The 22,780-nt window shown below is 34.5% G+C and overlaps 1 protein-coding gene across 1 annotated transcript in view; it reads right to left on the bottom strand.

Annotated features, from left to right (window-relative positions):
• Window positions 1-1,517: 1,517 nt before the first annotated feature.
• Window positions 1,518-22,780, bottom strand: part of LOC127528359 (GDP-mannose 4,6 dehydratase-like) — a 116,689-nt gene continuing 95,426 nt past the window's right edge. The window contains exons 3-4 of the mRNA XM_051928864.1: window positions 2,355-2,423; window positions 1,518-2,013 (exon numbers count right to left, since the gene is read on the bottom strand). Of these exons, the coding sequence (XP_051784824.1) occupies window positions 1,951-2,013; window positions 2,355-2,423 (132 nt within the window). The 3' untranslated portion in view covers window positions 1,518-1,950. The remainder of the gene's footprint in view (window positions 2,014-2,354; window positions 2,424-22,780) is intronic.

The following is a 22,780-nucleotide window of genomic DNA, read 5'->3' as shown; positions in this document are numbered from 1 at the left end:
ACGCGTGCATATTGGGACAGACATTTAATTTTGAACAGCAAACAGCATTTAATTTTAATGGATGAGGCAATAAATGTTTTATTAATTTTATTATAAATTAATGTTTTATTACAAAAATATAAAGTTGTTTTTTTAATTTTGTTATTTTTTTTTTAGAATGGAAAATAAACGCTTTTTTTTTGCGAGGTTACAGAAGTTAATTGCGCATGTAAGTTGTTAACGGATAGACAACATAAACGAACGCGTCTTAAACTGAGGTATATTTAATTAAAAAAATAAAACACACCAGTATTTCATATACATACCATCAGTATAGTTAACAGCCTACAGTTAGCCATTGATTCTGCTTACGCCTTAATGAAACAATTCATTTAACGGGAGTAACTGAGTCAAGGGTTCAATCCAAATTGCTGACCGCCTCTACACAGAATAACTGCCTTGAAGTGTTTGTTTTCCATAACTATTAAACTATACCGTTACACATCTTGAAGTTGACCAGATTGGAAACGACTTGAAATTGAGTAATTGTAGCAAGCGTGACATTGTACTTGATAAATCTGAAGACCGCAAGCCAGTTTCATTTTAGCCTGCCATCCAAATTGACAGCATTTGCCGCTAAAATGAACAGAACCAGATGAAGGGGGCGATTACGGTGTGCCCAGCTTTGCCATCCACGCACGAGGGGCACAAAGAGGACTTTTGAAGCTGCCGTCTATTTCTGGGTGCGGGTTTGGCTGCGGCCAGTGCACCTGCATGGCTCGCGCGATGGAAGTCGTGTTTTTGGTCCGTCTACGTCCAGATCTCAAAGAGCCATCTGTTTCCAATTGAAGTGCACACACACTTGGGCTCTGTGTGCTCGTCGGGTTATGCGTTTTAATTCATAAGGTGTGCTCCAAAAAGCAAAGCTGCAGCCCACCCTGTTCTTTACACTGCGAACCCTTGAGTTTCCATGTTAAGACATGCTGGTTGGTCAGCGAGCCCTTCCAGCTTTCCACTACAACGGTGGAAATTATATTTCATTACATTTCTGTCGTTCGTGTGCTTTATTCACAACCAAACACCCTTTCGGTCCTGCTGCTAGATGGATGTCACTCATTCTCGGTACTGCAGCTGTCACGGACATCTGCCTGACAGCGAAGCAAACGGCGTAGCCAAACGGAGTCAAACCGACAACTTGTTATCTCAAATACACCCTAAGCATATAACCATCAACAGTTGTTATCGTGCAGAGTTTTAAACCCCGGCACTATTCGGGATTAATATAAGAATTCGTTTTAAAGTAAAGAAGTCGTGTGGTAACGAAGGCATGATGACCTTTGAATAACCCGGCGTCCTTGGCATCAAGAATTTAAAAACTTGGACTTGTGTAGACGCCTTACAGTTTTTTCCCCTTCAATATTCCTACCAATAAAAAATGTGCCCTCTTCACAAAGGCGAAATAAAGAAATGCAACAGTGTGAGCAATACAGGACTATGGAAAACCGGGAAAAGAAAGAAAGAAAGAAATTGACAAAATATTGTGTTTTTTGTTAACTTTATTTTTTAGATAAATCAGTACACCATAATATTCATGTCCATGATTAATAATTTCTTCATACACCGGATGTTCAAGTCATTTTAAAATACTAATTATACGCCCACCACCCAAAATCAACTTCTTTCTTGAAAAAAAATAAAAATAAAATACATTTTATTATAAGTAAACAAACACCATGTAGATAACCAAAGACAAACGTTTCATAAGAAACAGAATAAAATATAATTTTTTAATGTTAAAAATCATGAAGCTGATTACATTGTTTTGAGGAAATCAAAATTATTGGTCGTTTCATTAAAAAAAGATTTAATTTCTAAAATAGTACATTTAGAGAGCTAAAACCATCAATCAGACTGTAATCATCAGGATTTCGGAGTTCATCCTTAGTTTTTCAAGTAGCAGTCTTGCAGGAATCACGCGTTGGGGTTGTTCTTCATCAGTTTAATATCCGATTCCAGCATTTCCTTCACAAGCTCCTGCAAAAAAAAAATCATAAGGAATTGCAAGCACATTATGAACTGTACTTATGAATGTTACTGGAAACAAAGTGAAATATACTTGCTCATAATTCCCGAGCACCCTGTTGGTTTTTATTATGCAACATCTTCAAGAATATAAAAATGTTAATAGAAATCAGCTCTGCCACGACCGACTAATATGAATGTGAAGTGCAAACTAATGCTTTCACAATCTTTACAGTGAATCCATAAATATTTACTGGTTAACACCACACTTTATTCTGGCATAGACAGAGAGGAAGAACAGTTTAAGAAAGATGCTGTACTTGTTGATTTACATTTCATAAAAGTCCACTTACTTCAAAAGAAACTTTTGGTTTCCATCCTAGTTTTTTGCATGCTTTACTGGAGTCACCTTGCAAAAACTCCTGCAATACAACAGAAACGAAGGTACATCAGAATGAAGGAAACCGAGCAGCCAGCCAGCCAGCCAGCCAGCCAGGCAGCTCCTGTGAAAACAACACAAGCCGACCTACAGCACAATGTCACTTTGTGATTAACTGGGCTTTTCATTTTTCAAGTACCACTTACTCCTGTAATTATCCAAGAGGCAATCACATATTTCTGGTGGGCTGCAGTAACTTTTCCTGCAATATTTGTATTGAAGTTCATCTTTTAAATATGAGGAATGAGTATTAATTCATCATATTTTAAATATATGTAATCTTCTGACATAAAAAAAAAAAAAACTTTACTCAGATTCAAAAGAACATTTTTCCAGTTTTACCTTCTGGATATCCCAACACCTTTCTGTTCAATTATTTGAATTTTGAAAAAAAAAAAAAAATCTAAAAGTATAATTTGAAAAAGTTGAAGGACAATACATTCTTGCCGTTTAGTCACTAATAGACCATTAAAAGTTCAGTTGTCAAGTTTTGCTTCAATGCCTATAATGCAGAAAATGAAAACAAAACTTTTTCCAATATACATTTTCCAACAAGATATGGTATTAAATAGTACAAAGCCAGAATATTGTGATGAAAACATAGCAGTGTTCACTCTGTAATAATGTTAGATACTGTGGGATGTCATGTTTGTTCCAGCAGTCAGCTAATAGTGCAGGCGACCTGAAAAAGCCCAAACTGCTTTGACCAACTCGGCTAATGGATTAGTGGAAAGGCATCGCTTTGTGGCTCAAGTTAACTCCTTCATCAGCTCACTCTAGAGCCCTGAACAAATGAACCTTATTAGATTTCATTTAAAAAGAAATACACAGCCATACTGTGGTCTGATCTTCTGTCTTGGGTTCTTTGCAGATTGATTCACAATCGGTATTAGCCTGTCAGTCGTTATTTCTGGGCTGGCCTGACTTGATACCAACAAATGATTCAGTAGGCAGGCCTTCAGCTTTGATGGACTGATGAAGATATTACAAGGTATGGCCATATGTATGGACTGGTGTAACAACTCTTATAACAACCTCACTCGCTTATTACGTGGACTCGAGTTCACAGACAGTCCCCTTAACAAGTCCTATACACATCACGTATTAATCACTGAACAAATACACACGGTGTCTGCTCTAATATTCTTCTTCATAATATTTTATCAAGCACTGTCATTTAGAAACATTTACTTCAGAAGCAAAACAAAAACACATGGCTTTATTAGCAACACCTTACAAATTAAATACACGTTTGCCACAAAACACAGAAAGGCACATATGTAATATTATATTCTTTTTGTTTGTTTGTGTGTTTCTTGTTTCAACAGTGTTCAACTATTGGAACCTGCTGATGACTTGGGGGTCAACAGCAGCCTGATCCCTTGGGTCTAATTATCATTTTTATGAAAACAGATGACTCACAAGTGATTGGTAAAATTTGTAAAGAATTTACATTGTGAAAATATATATAAAAAAGTCCACATACAGTGTATACATACACTTTATATAAATGTGCATTTGTATATGTATATGCAATCCACATATACATACACACATACATATACAGGGTGTGTGTGTGTGTATATATATAAATATTTATAAATGAAGAAAATTCAAAGTTGCTGCCATAACTGAGCATCACAGTGTAATGATACAGTTTTATTACACAGTAAGATCATTTAACCTTTTAGGTTATTATACACATATAGAATTATTAGCTATTAATTACAAAAAAAACAAAACCATGCATAGAAGACCCTAACATCCATCACAAAGCCTCTGACTGAGGTGTTTACACAACTCAGGCATTAGCCACTCCAGAACGACTGATGGACTAAATAGTCTCCTCTCATTTACCAAATTTCTTTTGTCTTTAAATTCTTAAACGTGATTGCCGGACACAGTTCTGGCAGATTAGTGTAGATATATTTTTTATTTAGTGGGGCTGGGGTAATGAATTTTGAAACTGTCTCTTTTATATTTCTGTAATGTTTAAAAAACAAAAACAAAAAAACAAAACAAAAGTGGATACTTTACATTTCTAATTATTTTTTTCAGAAGTGAAAATGTTTTATAAAAAAAAGAATTGAATTACAATACTAAGATAATGCACTACCTCAATTATTACTGAGATACTGAAATATGCAGGTTATGTCTACATTATTCAGAATTTACAGCTTTAATGTTTTTTTTTTATATCTTGACAACCAATGGATTAGTATACTGGCAAAACTCTAATTCTGGATGTTTTATACTTTAACATTCCAGCTGAGACTCTCCATTTTTGTTATAGTGTGACCCAGATGTTGCATCAGATGTGGCATCATAGCTTTATTTGACATTTTCCTATTTGTGCTAAAATGTGTATTGAACACAACACATAAATTAAATGCCCACAACTATGTCTACTTTGGCTTAAGTTGTACTGCTCGAAAGCGCAACACATTACTTTCCCACTTTTATCTGAGCACTACCTCTTAAATAATCTTTTGAACATTTCCACTTTTTCAAAGAGTGTTTCATGCATCAGCTCACCACCCTCTTGGCTGTGGACAAACTGCGGCCTTGATTCTATAACAGCACCTTAATGAAATTAAGTGAAGAATTGTGTACAAGTTATGCAACACAGATTAGGATTCAGCCTTCAGATGCTGGTTCCTCGTGGTGACTTTGGTCAATAATGTATTGCTAACATCCAAATCCATTTAAAGTAAGAGATACTAAGGAAGCTCCATTTGCTGCCTGTGTTTATTTCATCGTAGCACAACTTTGCATCCTCTGTAGATGAACCGTCCCTGTGTTGCTTCACACATCTACTTCTATTATATCTAATGTGCACAACCACACCCGTTTTTCCACTGGTTTCACATCGTTTTCTTTTCAATAGAGCAAATACAACATATGGCTATACTCTGCTTTCACTTTTAATATATATCATATTGTGCTTTCAGCTAAATTTGACAATATACAAATTTAACAAAGATAACATTCTCAAGTCCACTTTATTAGGTTTTTGCTGGATTACGGTGGCACTTATTGCGTTAGGCTAGGACTGGATGCCAGTCTACTGTAGGGCCTACTCTCCATGTAGGCAGACTGACAAAGAGCCAATGTGAAACTGCCAATCAACCTAACATGCACATCTTTGGGATGTGACAATTACTTAACTGGAAAATGTAAGGCACTGTTAAAATTAAGTGATAGCATGACTGTTAAATAGTAATAATAATGCTAATAATGATAGTGGGCTGCTTTCTGCTTTGTAAGGTTCTGACTCCGTGTGGCTCCAAATTGAATTAAGTGGATTTGACAGCGTTGTTGTTATTATTATTATTATTATTATTATTATTATTATTATTATTACAGTGACAGCAAAACATCCTATATCATTTGGCTCAATTTTTATACTGCCCATTTGTAAATTACATTTCTTAGTGTTTGCTTTAATAAATAAATTAAACATTTATGCATCACCTTAATATATATAATCACTGATTTTCCAGCATTGGAAATTTTAAGTTTTAGATATTGCATTTTTGCACAAGAAATATAATTATTTCGGAAAATATGAATTTTGTCACAACATACATATGGAAATTCAAAAACCACAGGCAACTCATAATTGCATCTTCGTAATAGAACTATGGATATCGAAGCTTTAATAAACAAAATTTATTGTAGTTTAGTACTAACGTATGGCTCATTTGTCTGTCTAGGGACAAAAACATCAAAAGACCATTGATAAAGAACTAATAATAATAATAAACAATAATCAAACGCATACACTAAGTGGTAGCAACAACAAACCATATTGTTATAAGGTTTATTTTCTCGGCGTACTAGGTTAATATTAAAAATAAACTGTTCAGTACATTGCTTCTGCACACACACAGTATGATCAGGCAGTGAGAAGAATACAAGGAAGCAAAGACATTCTTGTAATAATACATTATAAACACTAACATCCACACCACTAAACGTATTAGAAAACATTGTTTTCAGCTGTTAAAATGTATGCTATGTGAAAGTATTTTGTATATTTAAATGGACTTTAACTCTCCTAATTAATATAAAGATATGAATAGATTTCAGTATTGGACCTTTGCACAAGTGCTAGGAAGAGGGGGGATTTTAGGATAGTAGTCAGTTTCCAAACAAGACATTTATCAAGTAATCATTTAGTTTTATTTCTATGCAGGCTATCTATCCAAAGGGTCGAAAGGTAAACAAAATCAGTTACTAAATGGAATTCTCCCAGTTATTTCAAATGTGTATCTCATAAACATACACTAATATTGAGGTCCACTTGTATTGCAACCAATGCATACTGCATATTTATGTTAGAATAGAATTTTATATGAATAGCACATGAGGAAAATGAAATTATATAATCAAAATAAAATTTCTCCTAGACTTTCAAGGGCTTAGCCTATCACCTGGATTGCAATCAGACATTACTAAGTGAATTACAAAAGCTCCTACAGTACTATGTGTGGCTGACAGCACATTGAAAAATAGAAAGAGACACGCACTGTATAATTATCGTACACATTCCATCACTTAAATATGGAAAATGAAGTAACCTACAATATATTTTTAACAACTACCTGTTTGCACATTATCAAAATTACATATTCCATTCATCATCTTTAAGATCACTTTATATAAAATAAAACAGGGAGAAAAACACTATCCAACGTAAATATGATGATGCACTTTATAATCTGCTTACCACTGTCACTATTACAGGTCATGTGATGTTTAAAGATTGTCACCAAAACAAAAAAGAATTCTACAACTAGTGTACCTCATCTAATTGCCTGCTTGTTATAGCATCAGAATACTACAGATATTTTTTTGCATACTTCAACAGTGAATCTATGAGTTATTTTAATTTTGAGAATATGGACAATGTAAGTTCAAACACGTTTTGGACTTTTCACATTAGCCTGTGTTTTTGTGATTTCCCCCCCTCTTTCTCCTCATAGTTGCCCGTTTATTGTCATTGCTTAGGAACTAAACAGGAATCAGGAACATGGAAGCTGTTTAGTGATGGTTACCATACCCAACAATTTACATTTGTTTGTATTTGTTTTACTGTCAAAATGTTTTGATTTCTTATTTATTTAGAACACTCTCCCTTTAGCTGGCCAGAAAATCTGAACACAAAGCAGTAAATCTTGTATTGTGCTGCAGGCTACCTGCAGGAACACACCTAGTACTATATCATTATCCATTTCAGGGGATGTGAAATAGAGTTCACCTTCATTTTTTTTATTTTTAGCAGACACTCTGTCTTTAGCTGGGAGCATTTTTTCCATCTAAACAATGTTTTCTTGTTTTCTTATTTGATTGAGTTATTTTAATTGATGTTTAAAGCGTATCTGACAAAATACAAATCATTAAATGCATTTTTATATAAAAACAGCCCTATTTTTATAATGAAAAAACTTGAAAGAGTGTATTGAAGATTACTGCATTCATGGAGATGAAATTCCAGATCCTTTTATAAAATCATGAAAAAATGATATCTACATTCTAACCTGAGACAAACATTACCAGTAGTACAAATAGCCTGTCGTCACTTCTCAAGGATCTCTTATCGTCCACTTAAATATCTGTTAAGGCACAGGGCAATTTACTGATTTCACTTAGTGCTAATATTCAATTAAATTCAGTTCAGTGAATTGTTACTCAGTGCTCTTTTAAAAATACACACTACACAGATCTAAAACCATAACAAATTATATAAAAACCATGAAACATCTGCATATTCTGTATGTAATGTGGCAGATTAAGACCAAAGTCACTGGTTCAAAAAGGCTCTTGATTTTTACATTCAGCTTCACAAACAGGCTTTTTTGGTCACAATCAAGTTATTCCTCTTCCACTCCAAGTGACCTTTGTCCTCCACTCCTGGCTCAAGCTCTCCTGATGCAGGAGAGGTTCCTCATAAAGATGGGCCTGGGAGTACTTCCCTTATGTCACAAGCACACCCCCCAGAAGCACCTCAGGTCAGATGAATGAAGACAGGTAAGCAGCCTCCCAAGAGTTCATTCCTACAGCTCCAGTGGTCCCCATGCCCTGCAGGAGTTCAGTGTGGAGGGATTGTGGAATGTAACCTGACACCTGTTGTACTGAGGGAATAGGTTATCCTGGAATGCAGTTCTTCAGTATCAATTTGTTAAACTGGCTTCCCAACTGAGGACGTCACCACCGACCACCCTCCATCTATGTCCTGCTTTACGGTAACTATTGTTATATCAAATCTGTTATATAGTAATGCAGTGATAAAAATGTGGATATGTAGTTCATATATCAACTGCTATTAAATGTAGAATTGAGGAAAATATCATTAAATAGCACCATTATGGTTGTTGTTTTGCCTATTTAAGATATTTGTAAGTTAGGAAAAAATGAAGACACTGAAAATATTAAATTAAATATCCATTAGTTTTTCTGAACCTGTTCATTGCAGTTCATGGTAATAAGGAGCCATTTCTCAATTTCATATCTTGGCAGAACTAGATGTAAGGCATGCATTGAAAATATTAAATATTCAAAGAAAAATCTTTGCTTTCTAGTTCTACATTTTCTATAGCATGTTACAGTGGACCAGGTCACTCCAAGAAAAGTCAAAGCCTCCCTCATTTTAGCCACCTCTGTGAAAACCTTCAAGTGAAGCCTCTGCCCTTGTCCTTATAGTAGAGGGCAGATGGTATTTTCCTTTTTGTTATAAAAAAAAGTACCTATCCACCTTTTCCAGAAATATTTACACAAAAGAAGAATTATGGTGAACGTCTAGTTCATCACTGGTTATAGCTGACCCCAAGAGGAAAATTCTGCTGATACACAATCTGTAAATCTTGGTTGTCTGGTAGTAAGCCAGATAAAACCCTTTTAAACTGGGTGTTGGGCTCCAGAACTTTGACTATGGAATTAATCCCAGAATCAAAATTTATTTCTTAATGAGAAGTTTCACCAAGATGTTCTTTCTTTCTTTCTTTCTTTCTTTCTTTCTTTCTTTCTTTCTTTCTTTCTTTCTCTCTCTCTCTCTCTCTCTCTCTCTCTCTCTCTCTCTTTCTTTCTTTCTTTCTTTCTTTCTTTCACTCAGGGGTGCAAGTTAAACTTGATGCTGATGCTCTGGCTGTAAAATGTAAACAATTCCAACAGTCTATTTTCTATTAAACATAATTATTCCTTTTGATAAACAAAATAAATCATTGAGTAAGAAAATTAAGGCATGTTGTGGACTCATTATTTTAATATCAAACCTGATCTGGTCAATCACAGTAGCAAATAATACTGTGTTAGACAGGCACCCTGTTTCTAGCTTTGAGCCCAGTGCTGCTGGGAGAACCTCTGGCCTCTGGTGACCTTGAGTTGGATTAAGTGGGCATGAGAATGATATGGTATGTAATGTAATAAAACACCCAAGTAGACATACTCATGTTACAAAATTCAAAACCCTGGACTTATACTTAATTCATTACATTTACCACTGTCAAACACATTTTAAAGCACTTTGCACAGTACAAGAGCAATGTTTATAAATATTTCAACTGCTTTTTTTAACCAAAATTACGTGGTTTCAATTCAGTTCCAATAAAAATGAAATAACGTCTTTATTAACTACAAAAAATTATATTGATGAAATAATCTGAATATTATACAGCTAAACTTTCTGGTTCATATTGTGAAATAAAATAAATTCTTGTGAAAAAATAAAAATGATAAAGCTTATTAAGATCAGTATAATTATAGGCTGATCTAAATTTGTATTTGATGAGTTCAACATTTTAATACTGAATGTTAAATTCTTCTTGTAATTGATATGACATTCTTGTCAAAGACACATTTAAAGTAAAAAAAAAAAATATGGATATTAAAATGGCTGAAAATTTGCAGAGCCCTCTGTAAACAGTTAGGCAATAAATATTACCTTTTTTACTGCAGCAATCAAAATTCATATATCGGTGCCCATTCTGAACTATGTAGATATATTAGTATTTTCCCTGTAGGTATCAAATTAATTATATTATTGGGAACACATATTGCAGAACACTTTACCTGGATCCACAGTCTGGATACCACATGGAGTCAACACATTTTACCAGTCTTTGTATGGAATAAAGGAATAAAAGTACTGAATTCACCAAGTCTAGAGTAACCTGAGGCAATACTGAAAGAGCTCTGAATACATAATATGTAGCTGCTGCTCCAATCACATGGACGTTCAAGCACAAGATTTATATATCACACTTTCTGCCAATTAATGTTTACACATACTACAGTATATATTCTTAATGAAGTGGATTCAATTTAAAATGTTCATAAACATTTTATGGCAATTACAATATGAAAGACAAATGAAGGAATTTGACTACAAATCCTAACAATACTGACAGGCAGATTTCTTTTAGATAGAGGGGCAACGCTAAAATTTATAAGATGGTAACCAAAGGGATGGGTGGAAAACATAGATGGAAGAACATTGATTTTGTTGTTTTATTGTATTCCTAATATCTTAATTGAAAAGTTAGTATCAAAGGAGACTCATTACTCATTATTAACAAGTTATTCATCATTGTTTACCATGTTCAAATTATTTTTATTATTTTTCATAAATGTATAAAACTTTATTTTAAAGATGTAATATAGTAAGGAGAGACCTACATGTTAAATTATCAATGTTTCATAGTGTGTTTAACCTGGAAGCCTAATAAATGAATATTAAGTGAAAATAGCAAATTTCTTAGCGATTGAAAAGAGAGATAGATTTTAAATGCTATATAAAACATCTGTTTATTATGTACTGTCAGTATAATAACTTAAAACTGTTATAATTGTTCACAAATGCCAAAATTAAAGATAAATGAACCAAGTACCCATTACAAAAATGAAAATGAAGCATTTAGTATATAATGAACATGCATTACTACCAAAAAAAAAAAAAAAAAAAGACTTTACAAAGCATCGGAACAGCATAATCATGAGTCTGTTTCTCAATAATAATCTACATACTGTGAGTCAGTCAGCATAACTGTTCACATGATAACATTAAAAGAACATTTCTATGTAATGTTTGTTACTTATAATGCAGTCTAGATATTCTCTACCATCCTGTTGGTAGATCTAGAAAGGACAAGAGCCACATCCATTTGAAAGACACTTGGGTCACCCTCACATGGTTTCGTAATCACATCTCTGTACCAGTACCCCAGTGAGGCTGGGGCATAAGCTGTCAAATCTTAAGCTGGTGCTTCAGTCATATTCTGACTTCAGCTATAACCGCAGAAAAAATGAGGGGAGTCAAGACTACCCATGTCATCCTAGTGAGTCTGCATTATAGAAATCAAACTCCTAGCAATACACAACTGTTCACTCATCTGAAATCTCATAGCAAGAGCAAGGGAAATGTGTTAAAGGTTAAATTATAGTGGTGGATAATTTAATATAGAATATCTATTGGAACTAACAAGGAGCAGGTGTATGTTTTGTACCATTTATATTTTATATAAAGTAAAACTAATTCCTCATTCTATCCATTTCCTTAACACTCAAATTAGTTCAAGGTCACAGGAGGCCAGAACCTAATTTGGCACAGATTTAAAATAGAAACGTATCTAAGATGGGGCACCTGTTTAGCAAATAGTTCACATAAAATACAAAACTATACACAAACTGCAAATGCACACAACAAAGATATGTAAAGATTCTCACCAAGCCATGTGCCTGTCTTTGAATTGAAAGAAGAAAGTGATATACCAAGAAGAAACCCACATAAGCATGAAGAAAAATCTGAATGTTTCGCAATAGACACAGAGTCCATACTGAAACTTCACTGAGTAGTGTTATAAAAGAAGACATAAAGGAAAGATTGTAAGTTTTTGTCATTTGTGTGACCCCCAAATTTACATGCTGCTCTTACTGTTCATTCTGTTAAGCACAAATGTTAAGTTGAATCTGTCTCTGAGGAAGCCAACGTAAAAGTTAAAACATGCACAGAAGTAGGTTGAAGATAAATATTGAACAGCAGCAAAGCAGACTAGTACACCAGACAGAGGAGTCAACTAAGATATTAAAATAATTACAGTAAATCTAAGGGCAAAAAAGTGGTTGTGTTTTTATTAACTCTTTTATTAAGATTTACCTTGCTGTCTGACTAGCACTGCAGATCTATATAATATTATAGATGAGTGGTCAATTTATTTGGCTACTTCTTTCTTACAGTAAGTATCTAACCATTCAATCAATGTCCCAGCTCACATTTATTAAGCAATGGAATTTACAAGGTGTCATAAGCATTATAGCAATTTCTGACTTTGAGCAGGCAATTCTAGATTATTCAATCAATGCTTAGCAGGACTAGGATATACTGTAGTTAGTGAGTAGGCAACTGATTAACCTGTAATGAATCTTGGGGATAAGGCAGCTGTAAATAAATCATCTTACTGTTTGTTACAAATAAATCATAATGTAATATTGCAATTATAGTACAGTACTATATTGGCATTTGTATGATCTATATTTTGCTAGAAAATGTACCTGGGTAGTTACTTGCTAACAACCGTACTATGTATCAGGAAGCTCCATTTACTATTCTCTTTATTTAACTGGTGTAAGTTATTAATGAAATTGCCTTTTTTAACAAATTATCTACTGTACCTAAAAGAAGAAAGTGATGAAAGAGACTACTGAAAAAATTAGTAAAAATTCTACATTTTTCAGTGGCCACAGAAATAATGATGCTGCCAGCACAGTGTTTTTATTTATTATACACAAACTACTGAATAAATACTTCTCAAGTATTCTTGTAGTAACAGAGTGCTTCCACCTTTCAGACTGATAATAACGTTAATAAGATCAGTTTCCTTAGGGTGAAATTAGTTAAATTGTGGTGACAGATTTCTTTTTTCCCAAAACAGTGATTATGGAAATCAGTAGCCTATTTACAGTTCCATTTTAGAAGGAAACAAAAAAATAATACAATTCTAGACAGACTACACCCGCCAGGCAGCATATTATACCCTCTCAATTTCTCTGCTATGTCTTGCTTGGCATATATGAGGTTATTTTTAAAATAATGTATTTATAAGGCTCCGATTATACATAGACTATTACTGTCATATATACTCACTTAAAATATGAGTGAATGACACATGCAATACATGCAATTTACAAATCCATTTACTGCACGTATTTATTCAGTTTTAAAGCAGTAGGGAGCCGAAGTTCATCCCAGTATCACCAGGTACAAGGCAGGAACAAACCTGGATGACACACTTATAAACAACACAACCCACCCTTATTTACACTAGGCAAACATAGAATAACTGCTAAACCTTTGGGATGCAGGAGAAAACCATGGCACCTAGAAAAAAAAAATTAGACACTGGGACAACATGAAAACTCCACTTGCACATCAGTCAAGATCAGGATTCAAGTTGTAGCTTCAAGAACTGTGAAGCAGCAGCACTCAGCATAAAGCTACTGTATCACACACAATACACACTAGTATAGAAAGAGCAAGGCCATACCAATGATATCTGCAAGACTTCAATAATGACTTTATCATAGGTAGAGAGATCACATTATATCTGTACTGAAAAATCCCAGCAGAAGTTTACACTCTGCCATAGGAAAATCATCCTGGAAAGCTTAAATGTGGCAATGGTAGCTAATAAGACTTGAACCTCACAGGTGGTGGTGTGGTTTTGGGTTGGCATCCCCCTCTCTAAAATTACCAGGAGATAACAAAAAATGCACAGTACAGAGAGGCTGTAAAAAGTGTTGGTACTGCATACCAGTGAGTACAGGCCCAATTCAAGCACTGGTAGCAAGGTGACTGACTAAATGGTGTCTCTCTATAATTTTAAGCAATGGAAGAAGAACTGTATGGTAAAGTACTGTATACAATTAATAAACTAAAGATAATATTGTCTAGTGCATCATTTCATAAATGGGTATAATATTTATGATCACACTCATAAAAATTAGTTTAATACAGTTAATTGTACTTCTAGTTAATGCAATGACATTTGGAATCAGTTAGTAGTCTCATACTAATAAAAAAAATTTGAGTTTATTGTAATGTATCAGACTCAGCTACTTGGCAACAGGTGTCACATCTAACGTACCTAACACTATTTCTTTTATCCTCATCATCGACAACAGCTCTTCTTGGTTTTTAATCAGTGACCCAGCAAATTTACAGGGTTATTATTTTGAATAAACTAATTCTTGGCCAGCATTTCTGGGACATTTACAGGTATATAACCCAGGGTTCTTCTGTAGTTTATTGTTTTTATGTGCATCTCCATCAGCAATTTTTATGTATCTTACTTGCAAGCCTGTGGTCTCCAATGGGTTAGCTTTGTTCTGGTAAGTAGAAAAAAAGAAACAAAAGTAAAGCTAAAAAAAAAAAACAAAAACAAAAAAGCGCTGGGTCAAAATATGGAAGGTGGCCATACAACCCTGAAAGGGCAAGTTAACTGTACACCAACTGTGTAAGTATTATTAAACATACAAAGTGTGTTGGAATGTAAACCACCATTGAAGATCCTACATGCAATGAAGATTATCTTTTCAACACATTCCATTTCTTTGTACGTATAAAGTGTATTTCTTCTGAACTCTTTCTTCCTTGTTATTGAATGAATCTACACCAAATGCCCTCCAACAAAATAGTAAAACTTTCATCTCTTCTTAAGGCTAGCAAATTCCCATGAACTGTGAAACATTCATGTTTTTAAAGACATAGTCAATATCAACACAGGCCTCAAACTCACTTCCTGGAGAGTTACACATTGCTTTTTTTTTTGTCCTAACCATGCATTTATTCTCAGGAAAAATCTACCTGATAAGTAAAGCTCTATTTAATTTGGCAAGTTTCCTCACTGTGTCCAAGTTAATTATGCTGACTTAAACATAGAACTGTGTATAATTACGATGACTTTACAAGATTCACTTCAAGATACATGTTTATATTCTGTCTCTTCAATGCTCTTGTTAAGGGTGCATTCCATTACTAAGAACTTATATGAAGATGCTGTTGCTCCTTATGGTACAATAAATGTCGATTCCACAGATATATATGAACACCAAGCAAAAGTCCTAACACATCAGTCATTATAGATGGAACTGCATAGGCAAGGAAATGCACTAAAGTGCTAACAAGACAGAGATATCGCTGCATCCATACAAACAACACTTCCAAATACTCCAAACCAGTGTTTAAACAGATGTGCTCAAAGGTCTGTGTATCTCTTTTTTCACCACAATAATGATTAATAGGAAAGAAGGAGAATGTGTGGGCATCAAGAACTTTTGATGAAGAAAACAAAATCCCATGATAGCACATCCTTTGTTTTCTCTTGAGCTTATGTGATTGTTTTCTGATTAAAAAAAATAAATGAAACTGAAAGGAAGCAGATTTGGTGTCATTCCAATCATATCTAAGAATGTGAAACTAAAACTCTAAAACCTCACATTTGCAGACTTCTGCCATTCCTTCCAAAAGTGGGCAAATTGTAGAGACAAGTGAGGGAAATGAGTTTGAATGGAACAACTCACATATTTGTACACCAGTCCTTAAAATAAAAATGAAGACTTACAGCTTTCTAATTACTCAGATGTTGTGACTGCTCTTAAACTTGAGTGTCATTCATTACAAAAGCCTCAATTTTGTTTAAACTCTGATCCTTCATTCCTTTTGTGATACTGCAATGACAAAATATTTGGATGTCACACATGAATTTATGCTGTTGTCCTGCTTTAGCAAATTAGGGGAGCCAACTATAATTAAGGAGTCATAGAACGTTGAATATAAGACAGCATGAAATTAAGTAAAAAACTGTTTTCATAGCCATCAATACATGGAAGTAAAAATAAAACAACTCAGCTAATAAAATAAGTAGTTTAATTGAAGGTGTGAAAGACACTCTTGTTAAAGATATAGCTGGCATGAAATCCTAAATGTCTGGTGCACTTCAGGAGGGCCCAAAAAACCTTGCAGCTAATCTGCCAGGATAGGATATGAAAATTGAGGCCCCTGCTGTACAAAGTTCTGTGAAAATGGGGCACTTTGAATACAGACCACTTTAGCTTTTTTCAAATCAATTTTAAATTGAAAGAACAGAACCATGAACCAGGAAAAAGGCTTCAGCTCTTGTGCATCAGAATTGGATTAAATGGGTTTGAAGATGGACGGACGGATGGATGGATAGAATCTTAGGATGGATGAACTGTGAACTTCAAGAAGTTTTGCCATGCTTCAGAAAAATTCCATTTGCCTGAATACCCTGATTGCTAGGATTAGGCACTCTTTCAAAATAGTTGAGAGGTGCCGTCACTGCCTATGAATGTTATCTAAACACATTAGAAACAGGAAAGCAGATCACGTCTATGGGCAATTAGATCAGATCATGGGGCAAAAGGAGTTAAAACTGAAATGGGAAAAAAGAGCAGATAATAAACGCAATGAGTAGCATTCACTCCTATTTTTTCCATCTCTTCTCAGAAAAGCAGCTAGTGGAACAGTTTCTGTATCAGGGGAATGAAAGAATGCCGGTAATTTTCGCACACAATTTGAATCTGCATTTGTGTGGCATGAGCGGGCATGCTCTAACTCTTGGGTCAAGTCTCATTTTTAGAAAGTCAATGTTATTTACAAGGGAGTCATAAAGACATACAAAAAAAAAGCCAGACAGATGCAAAAATAGCATGCTTCAAAAGTAAAACTAGCTTTCTCGAGAAATCTTATGTATAAATCGGATCAGATTGGCATTTCCTCTTCCACTACCAATCTGCAAAAGTTACTGCAACATTCTTATCTTATCAGTGCAATAATCTCACATTTTATCATGCCCAAACAGGGAGAGAAACTCATAATAAAAATGTGATTTCACCCTTTTCCCTTCCTATGGCTCTGTATCAGCAGAAAATGAAGTAGAAAACAGGACCCTGTTTAATGACAGGGGGTGATAAGAGACATGAAGAAAACACTGAGCTGTCTGGTCTGCTCAGGAAGTGGCGAATCAGTGGTATTGTCCATCAGCGGGGGCCAGCAAAATACAGTCAGTATGAAAACAATGCCTAAACTGAACTTCGGGGAAATTGAGTCAGTCAGCACTGGCTCTGACAGCCCAACTGACACTGGAGATAAAGTGCCACAAATGTATGCCCATAGGCTATGTGGCACAAAAGCGTGCCAATGGCATTTAACTATTGCAGCAGCTAGTACCTTTTAAATGATGGGTTTTGGACAGATAATCAAATGTACATCTCTCACTAAGACAAACAGTTTCAAAATAAAAATGCCATCATATGCTTTTTTCAATTCAAAGTGAAGATATTTACTACTACACAGAAAGGGATACCACCAATCTGTTGCCAGGGCATATTGCAATAATTCATTGCTGCCACAGGAGGCTATTGTGCACAATGTATATGAAAAACAGGCATTATTATTGTTTTTCTGGGATTTAAACAGGAGATATTTAAGTTACTTTTTCTTTAATGATGCAGACAGTTGCTTGTAAATAATGTAACATTTTAGGCTTTCTCTGTGCAAAGTCTGATTTGTTAGTCAATTTGTGAAGTTAATATGAAGCAGTTTTAGGTGACCTGCTAGCGTTGCAGAGTCATTTCAGACTACAAAATCAGCAATTACACAAAATTAGATGGTGATAAATCATATGACAATCATTTATTCAGTTAAACTTAAAGCCTTTAATACAGTACATTACTTAAAATAAATTCACAATACAATAAACACAATGCAACAATATCTTTTACAACATGCACCTAATACTAGATATAAATGAACAACAATTGCATTGATGCAAATAATGGTAGGCCTTTGACTTTTTTGTCAAATTAGACACCCAGATAATTGCAGTTGCCATGAAACTGAAAAAGGAAGTGAAAACCACAGACAAACTGAAAAGAAGAGATGTGAACAGAGACAAAGTGCACATGAAAGGCCTGATTAAGAATGTGGTGTGAATCAATAACAGATTAACTGGATGGCAAAGTCAAAGTCATGACCTAAACCTACTGAAACGTCGTGCTGAGACACAAAGAAAGTAGCTCATGAAAGACGGTTAAAAATAATGAAGGTGTTAAAGCAGTCCTGCATTAATGGATAAGCCAAAATACTCCAAGAGAGCAAGGGCATCAACTAACAAGTAGAGAAGGCATTTGTTGAATTTATGTTGAAAAAGCGAGTGAGCACTGAGGAATGTAGGATCAATGTTGCAAATAAAAACATGAAAACATACCGTTTTTGGCATGGTATATGAATATTTAGATTACTTTTATAAAGTTTTTATGATTTAAAGAAGATCAGCTTTCATTTTATAACAAAGGAATGCACACTTAAAGATGATTTTAAAGTGTATTTTGACTGCTGTAATGTATCATAGCAATACTTATGGATGCGAGTGGCAATAAGTTTTAAGTGAACCACTTTGTCTGTGAAAGATGGGGAGATAACCATATAATTATTGTTGTCATGTAACTGAAAAAAGACAACGTAACCACAGACAAACTGCAAACAAGAGATGGGAACAGAGACATACTGTACATGGGAGACATGGTTAAACTTGTGGTGTGGCCGATCCTAAGGAGACAAGGAAATCAACCTCAGAGTAACTGACACTGAAAGAATTTTGTGTTTTAGGATGGCCAAGTCAAAGTCATGACCTTAATTGAAATGCTGTGACATGACCTGAAGCGAGCAGCTCATGAAGGCACTAAAAAAATATGAATGAGTTCAAGCAGTGCTGTGAAGATAAATGAGCAAAAACTACCTCCAAGCAGACAAGCAGGATTGATTAACAGGTACAGGAAACATTTGGCTGAATTCTTTGTAAAAGGGAGTAAGTACCTATTGAAGAATGCAGGCTCAACCGGGCCAGAAAGACCATGGAAACAAGTCATTTTTAGTATATCTAATGAAGAACATTATCTGTATACATTTAAGGACATGGAAATTTTGATGTCAAAATAATGCAAACATAAAGACTTTTTTTTTAAAGAGTTTGAAAATGTTTTCTCCACTCTGATTTGCAATATTAAGCAGTTGGACTGTCATGTTAAAATACTTTAACCCTTTGTCAATATCTAGCATGTGTTGCCTTTTCTATAAAATCTGCATATCCTTTATATTATGTAAATTTCTCTCAAAGCACAGAAACACTTTTAACTGATTGTTTTGCTTTATATTGCACTAACATTATCAAATGTATGTGTACCTGTACCTGCCAGATCTCTCCTCTGCCTTTGAAACGGTCAACCATCAGATTCTCCTTGCCACCCCCTCTATCCTTGGCATGACTGTGTAGTCAAGGATGCACTAGGCAAGTGTGGGGGCATCTCAAGGATCGATACTAATTTGTTGTTCACTTGCGCCCTTTTAGGTATGCGTGTAAAATTGTGATACATATTTTTCAGCACAGGAGTGTTTCTGGGGCTATTATTGTGTCGCACTGGTGCTACAAAAAGTTTTACTTACTATAATCAAAGTTTTTGCATAATAATAAACTAGCCTGTGTGCTCTGAATCTTTCTACATTTCCTGTGTTCTAAATGAACACCCAAAAATTGTCATTTGTCCTTTATGTACTCCTTCAGATCAGACCTTTAACTTCAATTAGGAAATTACAACAAAATGAGACTGTTGCTAAGTAACATAAACCAACTGCAGTACTTTTTTTTGTCAACATATTATTGGACATTTTATAAAATTGTATTATTCTCATATTATACATGCCAGACTAGGAACATATTATGGCATTTTCTGGTTGAAAAAAGATAGGCAATTTCAAGATTTTTTATGTTTCAGAAATTTCATGGATATAAAACAGGAGCATTTTTTAAGTCATATATGAAAATAGTGAAACATTACTGGCACTCATTTATACTTACAGTAAAATGTTTTTATATTGCCTCACTGTGACTGTTCTGTTATCTTAAACCAAGTCAGAAGATTTCTTCTTTTTTGTAATTGTTATGTATAGTTCAGGGGAGCTGGTTTATGTTGTTTGTTGTAATATTTCTTGAGCTCCTCTAAAAAGCTAAATTTCCCCTTTGGGACAAATAAAAGTCACTTGTTCGTTCATTTGTTCCTCCTTACTGTCCTTCTGACTGTCTATCCATAAGTGTACTTATTGTATATGTAATTCACAAGGGCAATAAGAGATACACTTCTGCTGAATATAAAGAGATCAGCAGAGAGATACAATCACAAAAGAATATAATGCCCTAGCATATGATGCTTGATGCAGATGAACCTACAAAGCTCAATCAAGACATCTCACAGACAACCATATCAATATTGAAAGGCTAACATATTTGAATTATTTGTCAAATTGAAGCATTTTTCTTCACTATATCAGGGGATAAGATGAAATGAAATGATGGTTTAACATCTTTGAATATGACTGAACTGAGCCACTGAACAAATTGTCTGGTACTGAACAAAAGGAAAGGGTTAATTGCTAGATTAAGAACCACCCTGATTCTTGAAATGTCGAGAGTGCATCCTTCACCATGCTTCCAAAAAAAAAAAGGAAATCTCGACAGCAGCATTTAGCATTACATCATAAAAGTTCAATTTATCACCAGCCACCAAACATTGAGAAAATCATAACATCCTTTCAGGAAAATCATGTGAAAAATAATCAGATTTACTTTGGTGAAAGCTTCCCGCACACAAATTTTGAGTTCAGCAGTGTAACTGTAACCCTTTACATACTTTTTCAAAGTAATGAGATGAATGTTAGAAATTTCTGCGCAATAAAGGTTATATAAAAATCTAATAATAACCAAAAGCATCAGAGAAATCATTGTGTCCAGTAAAAATTAATTATCTTCATAATGTTCACTTAAAAACACACACAAAAAAAAATCAATTTTACATGTGATATTATTTTCAAATGAGCAACATTTACATAATAATGCAGATCAATAAACAATGTTCAATAAACTCTCTCTCTGCACAAAGTACTGAGCAACAGACATGAATAAAAACAAGGCTGCTAAAGTCAGTAGACAAGTCAAATGACAGTCTTGTAAAAATGTAAAAATAGGAAGTGACAAGTACAGTGGATACGTAACTTGTCTCACTGGCTGATGGCCAGTAACTGCACTGCACTATTCTTTCATCATTCTCTGTGAAGATGCTTGCTGTGAAATGCACTACAGATAACATTGGTTAATCAATTAGGAGAGATAATGCATGTACTTTAACAATCAAGGCACTATTGAAAATACTGATTAAATTATTACATTGTTGGTAATAATATGACATTATAAGCAGAAATGGAGACATTGCATAACTGCATCATTGCACAGCAGTTTCACAGATCACATACTGTGACAGCATTATAAGGATTCTACCAACTTTTATCATTGCCATAGGGCATCCCAGCTTTTGACATCATTATAATCAAGATGAATCTTACTTGGGTGTCTGCTATTATCAGCTATCACTAGTACCAAACAAGAGATTGTACCAAGCACTCACAGTTCTTCTGTACACTGGATTTGAAAGTGACCCATCTGAATGAGCTAAAGAAGTTCCTTAGTAAGTCATGTCATCTAAACAGTGTAACAAGTTCAGATGTATAATACAGCATTATCATATTTTAGTAAATTCTTTTGGTATACAGGTCAAATTCCGTTACAATGAAGTGCCAGGCACCTAAAAAATATTTTGTTGTAGTGAAAATTTCGTAGTAATGAGATTCTGTATTTGTCCTAACTTTTTGATTCTCATTTTCAATGAAGACAGAATTATTTTGACTTCTGTGTTCATGATGAAGCTTTACGTTGGTCGTAATGATAAATGAAATTACAACATGATTGCATTCTTCTAATAAATTCCTATATGATTTATTTATCAAATGAAAGCAAAACATGTAAATTTTAATGCAAAAGGAAATAAGTAAGGATGCCACTTTTTTGCCAACACTTCGCCATAGTGCTTTTGTTAACTTGAGCCCAGGCGTTTGCAATCATTTCAATAGCTTCTTTCACTTTAACTTTCATCTTCTCCTGTCTACAAGTTGGGCTGATAAGAATTTTTCTCAACATTTCCTTGCGATTATACACTTTCAGGGTGCGATTGATGCCCAAATCCAATGGCTGAAGCACTGCCATGTAATTGGATAAAAGGAACTCAACACGAACATTATCTAAATGTGGGAACATGCTGTGGGCAGCACAGTTATCAATTAGAAACAGAATCTTCCTTTTCTTCTTCTTCATATCCTTGTCAAGTTGTTGCAGTCAGTTTCCAAAAATGTTTTGAGTCATCCAAGCTCACTGATTTGCT

Source organism: Erpetoichthys calabaricus, chromosome 6, assembly GCF_900747795.2.
Source record: "Erpetoichthys calabaricus chromosome 6, fErpCal1.3, whole genome shotgun sequence".
NCBI classification, from domain to species: domain Eukaryota; kingdom Metazoa; phylum Chordata; class Cladistia; order Polypteriformes; family Polypteridae; genus Erpetoichthys; species Erpetoichthys calabaricus.
The sequence above is the reverse complement of the archived record's forward strand: the minus strand, read 5'-3'. Positions and strand labels throughout refer to the sequence as shown.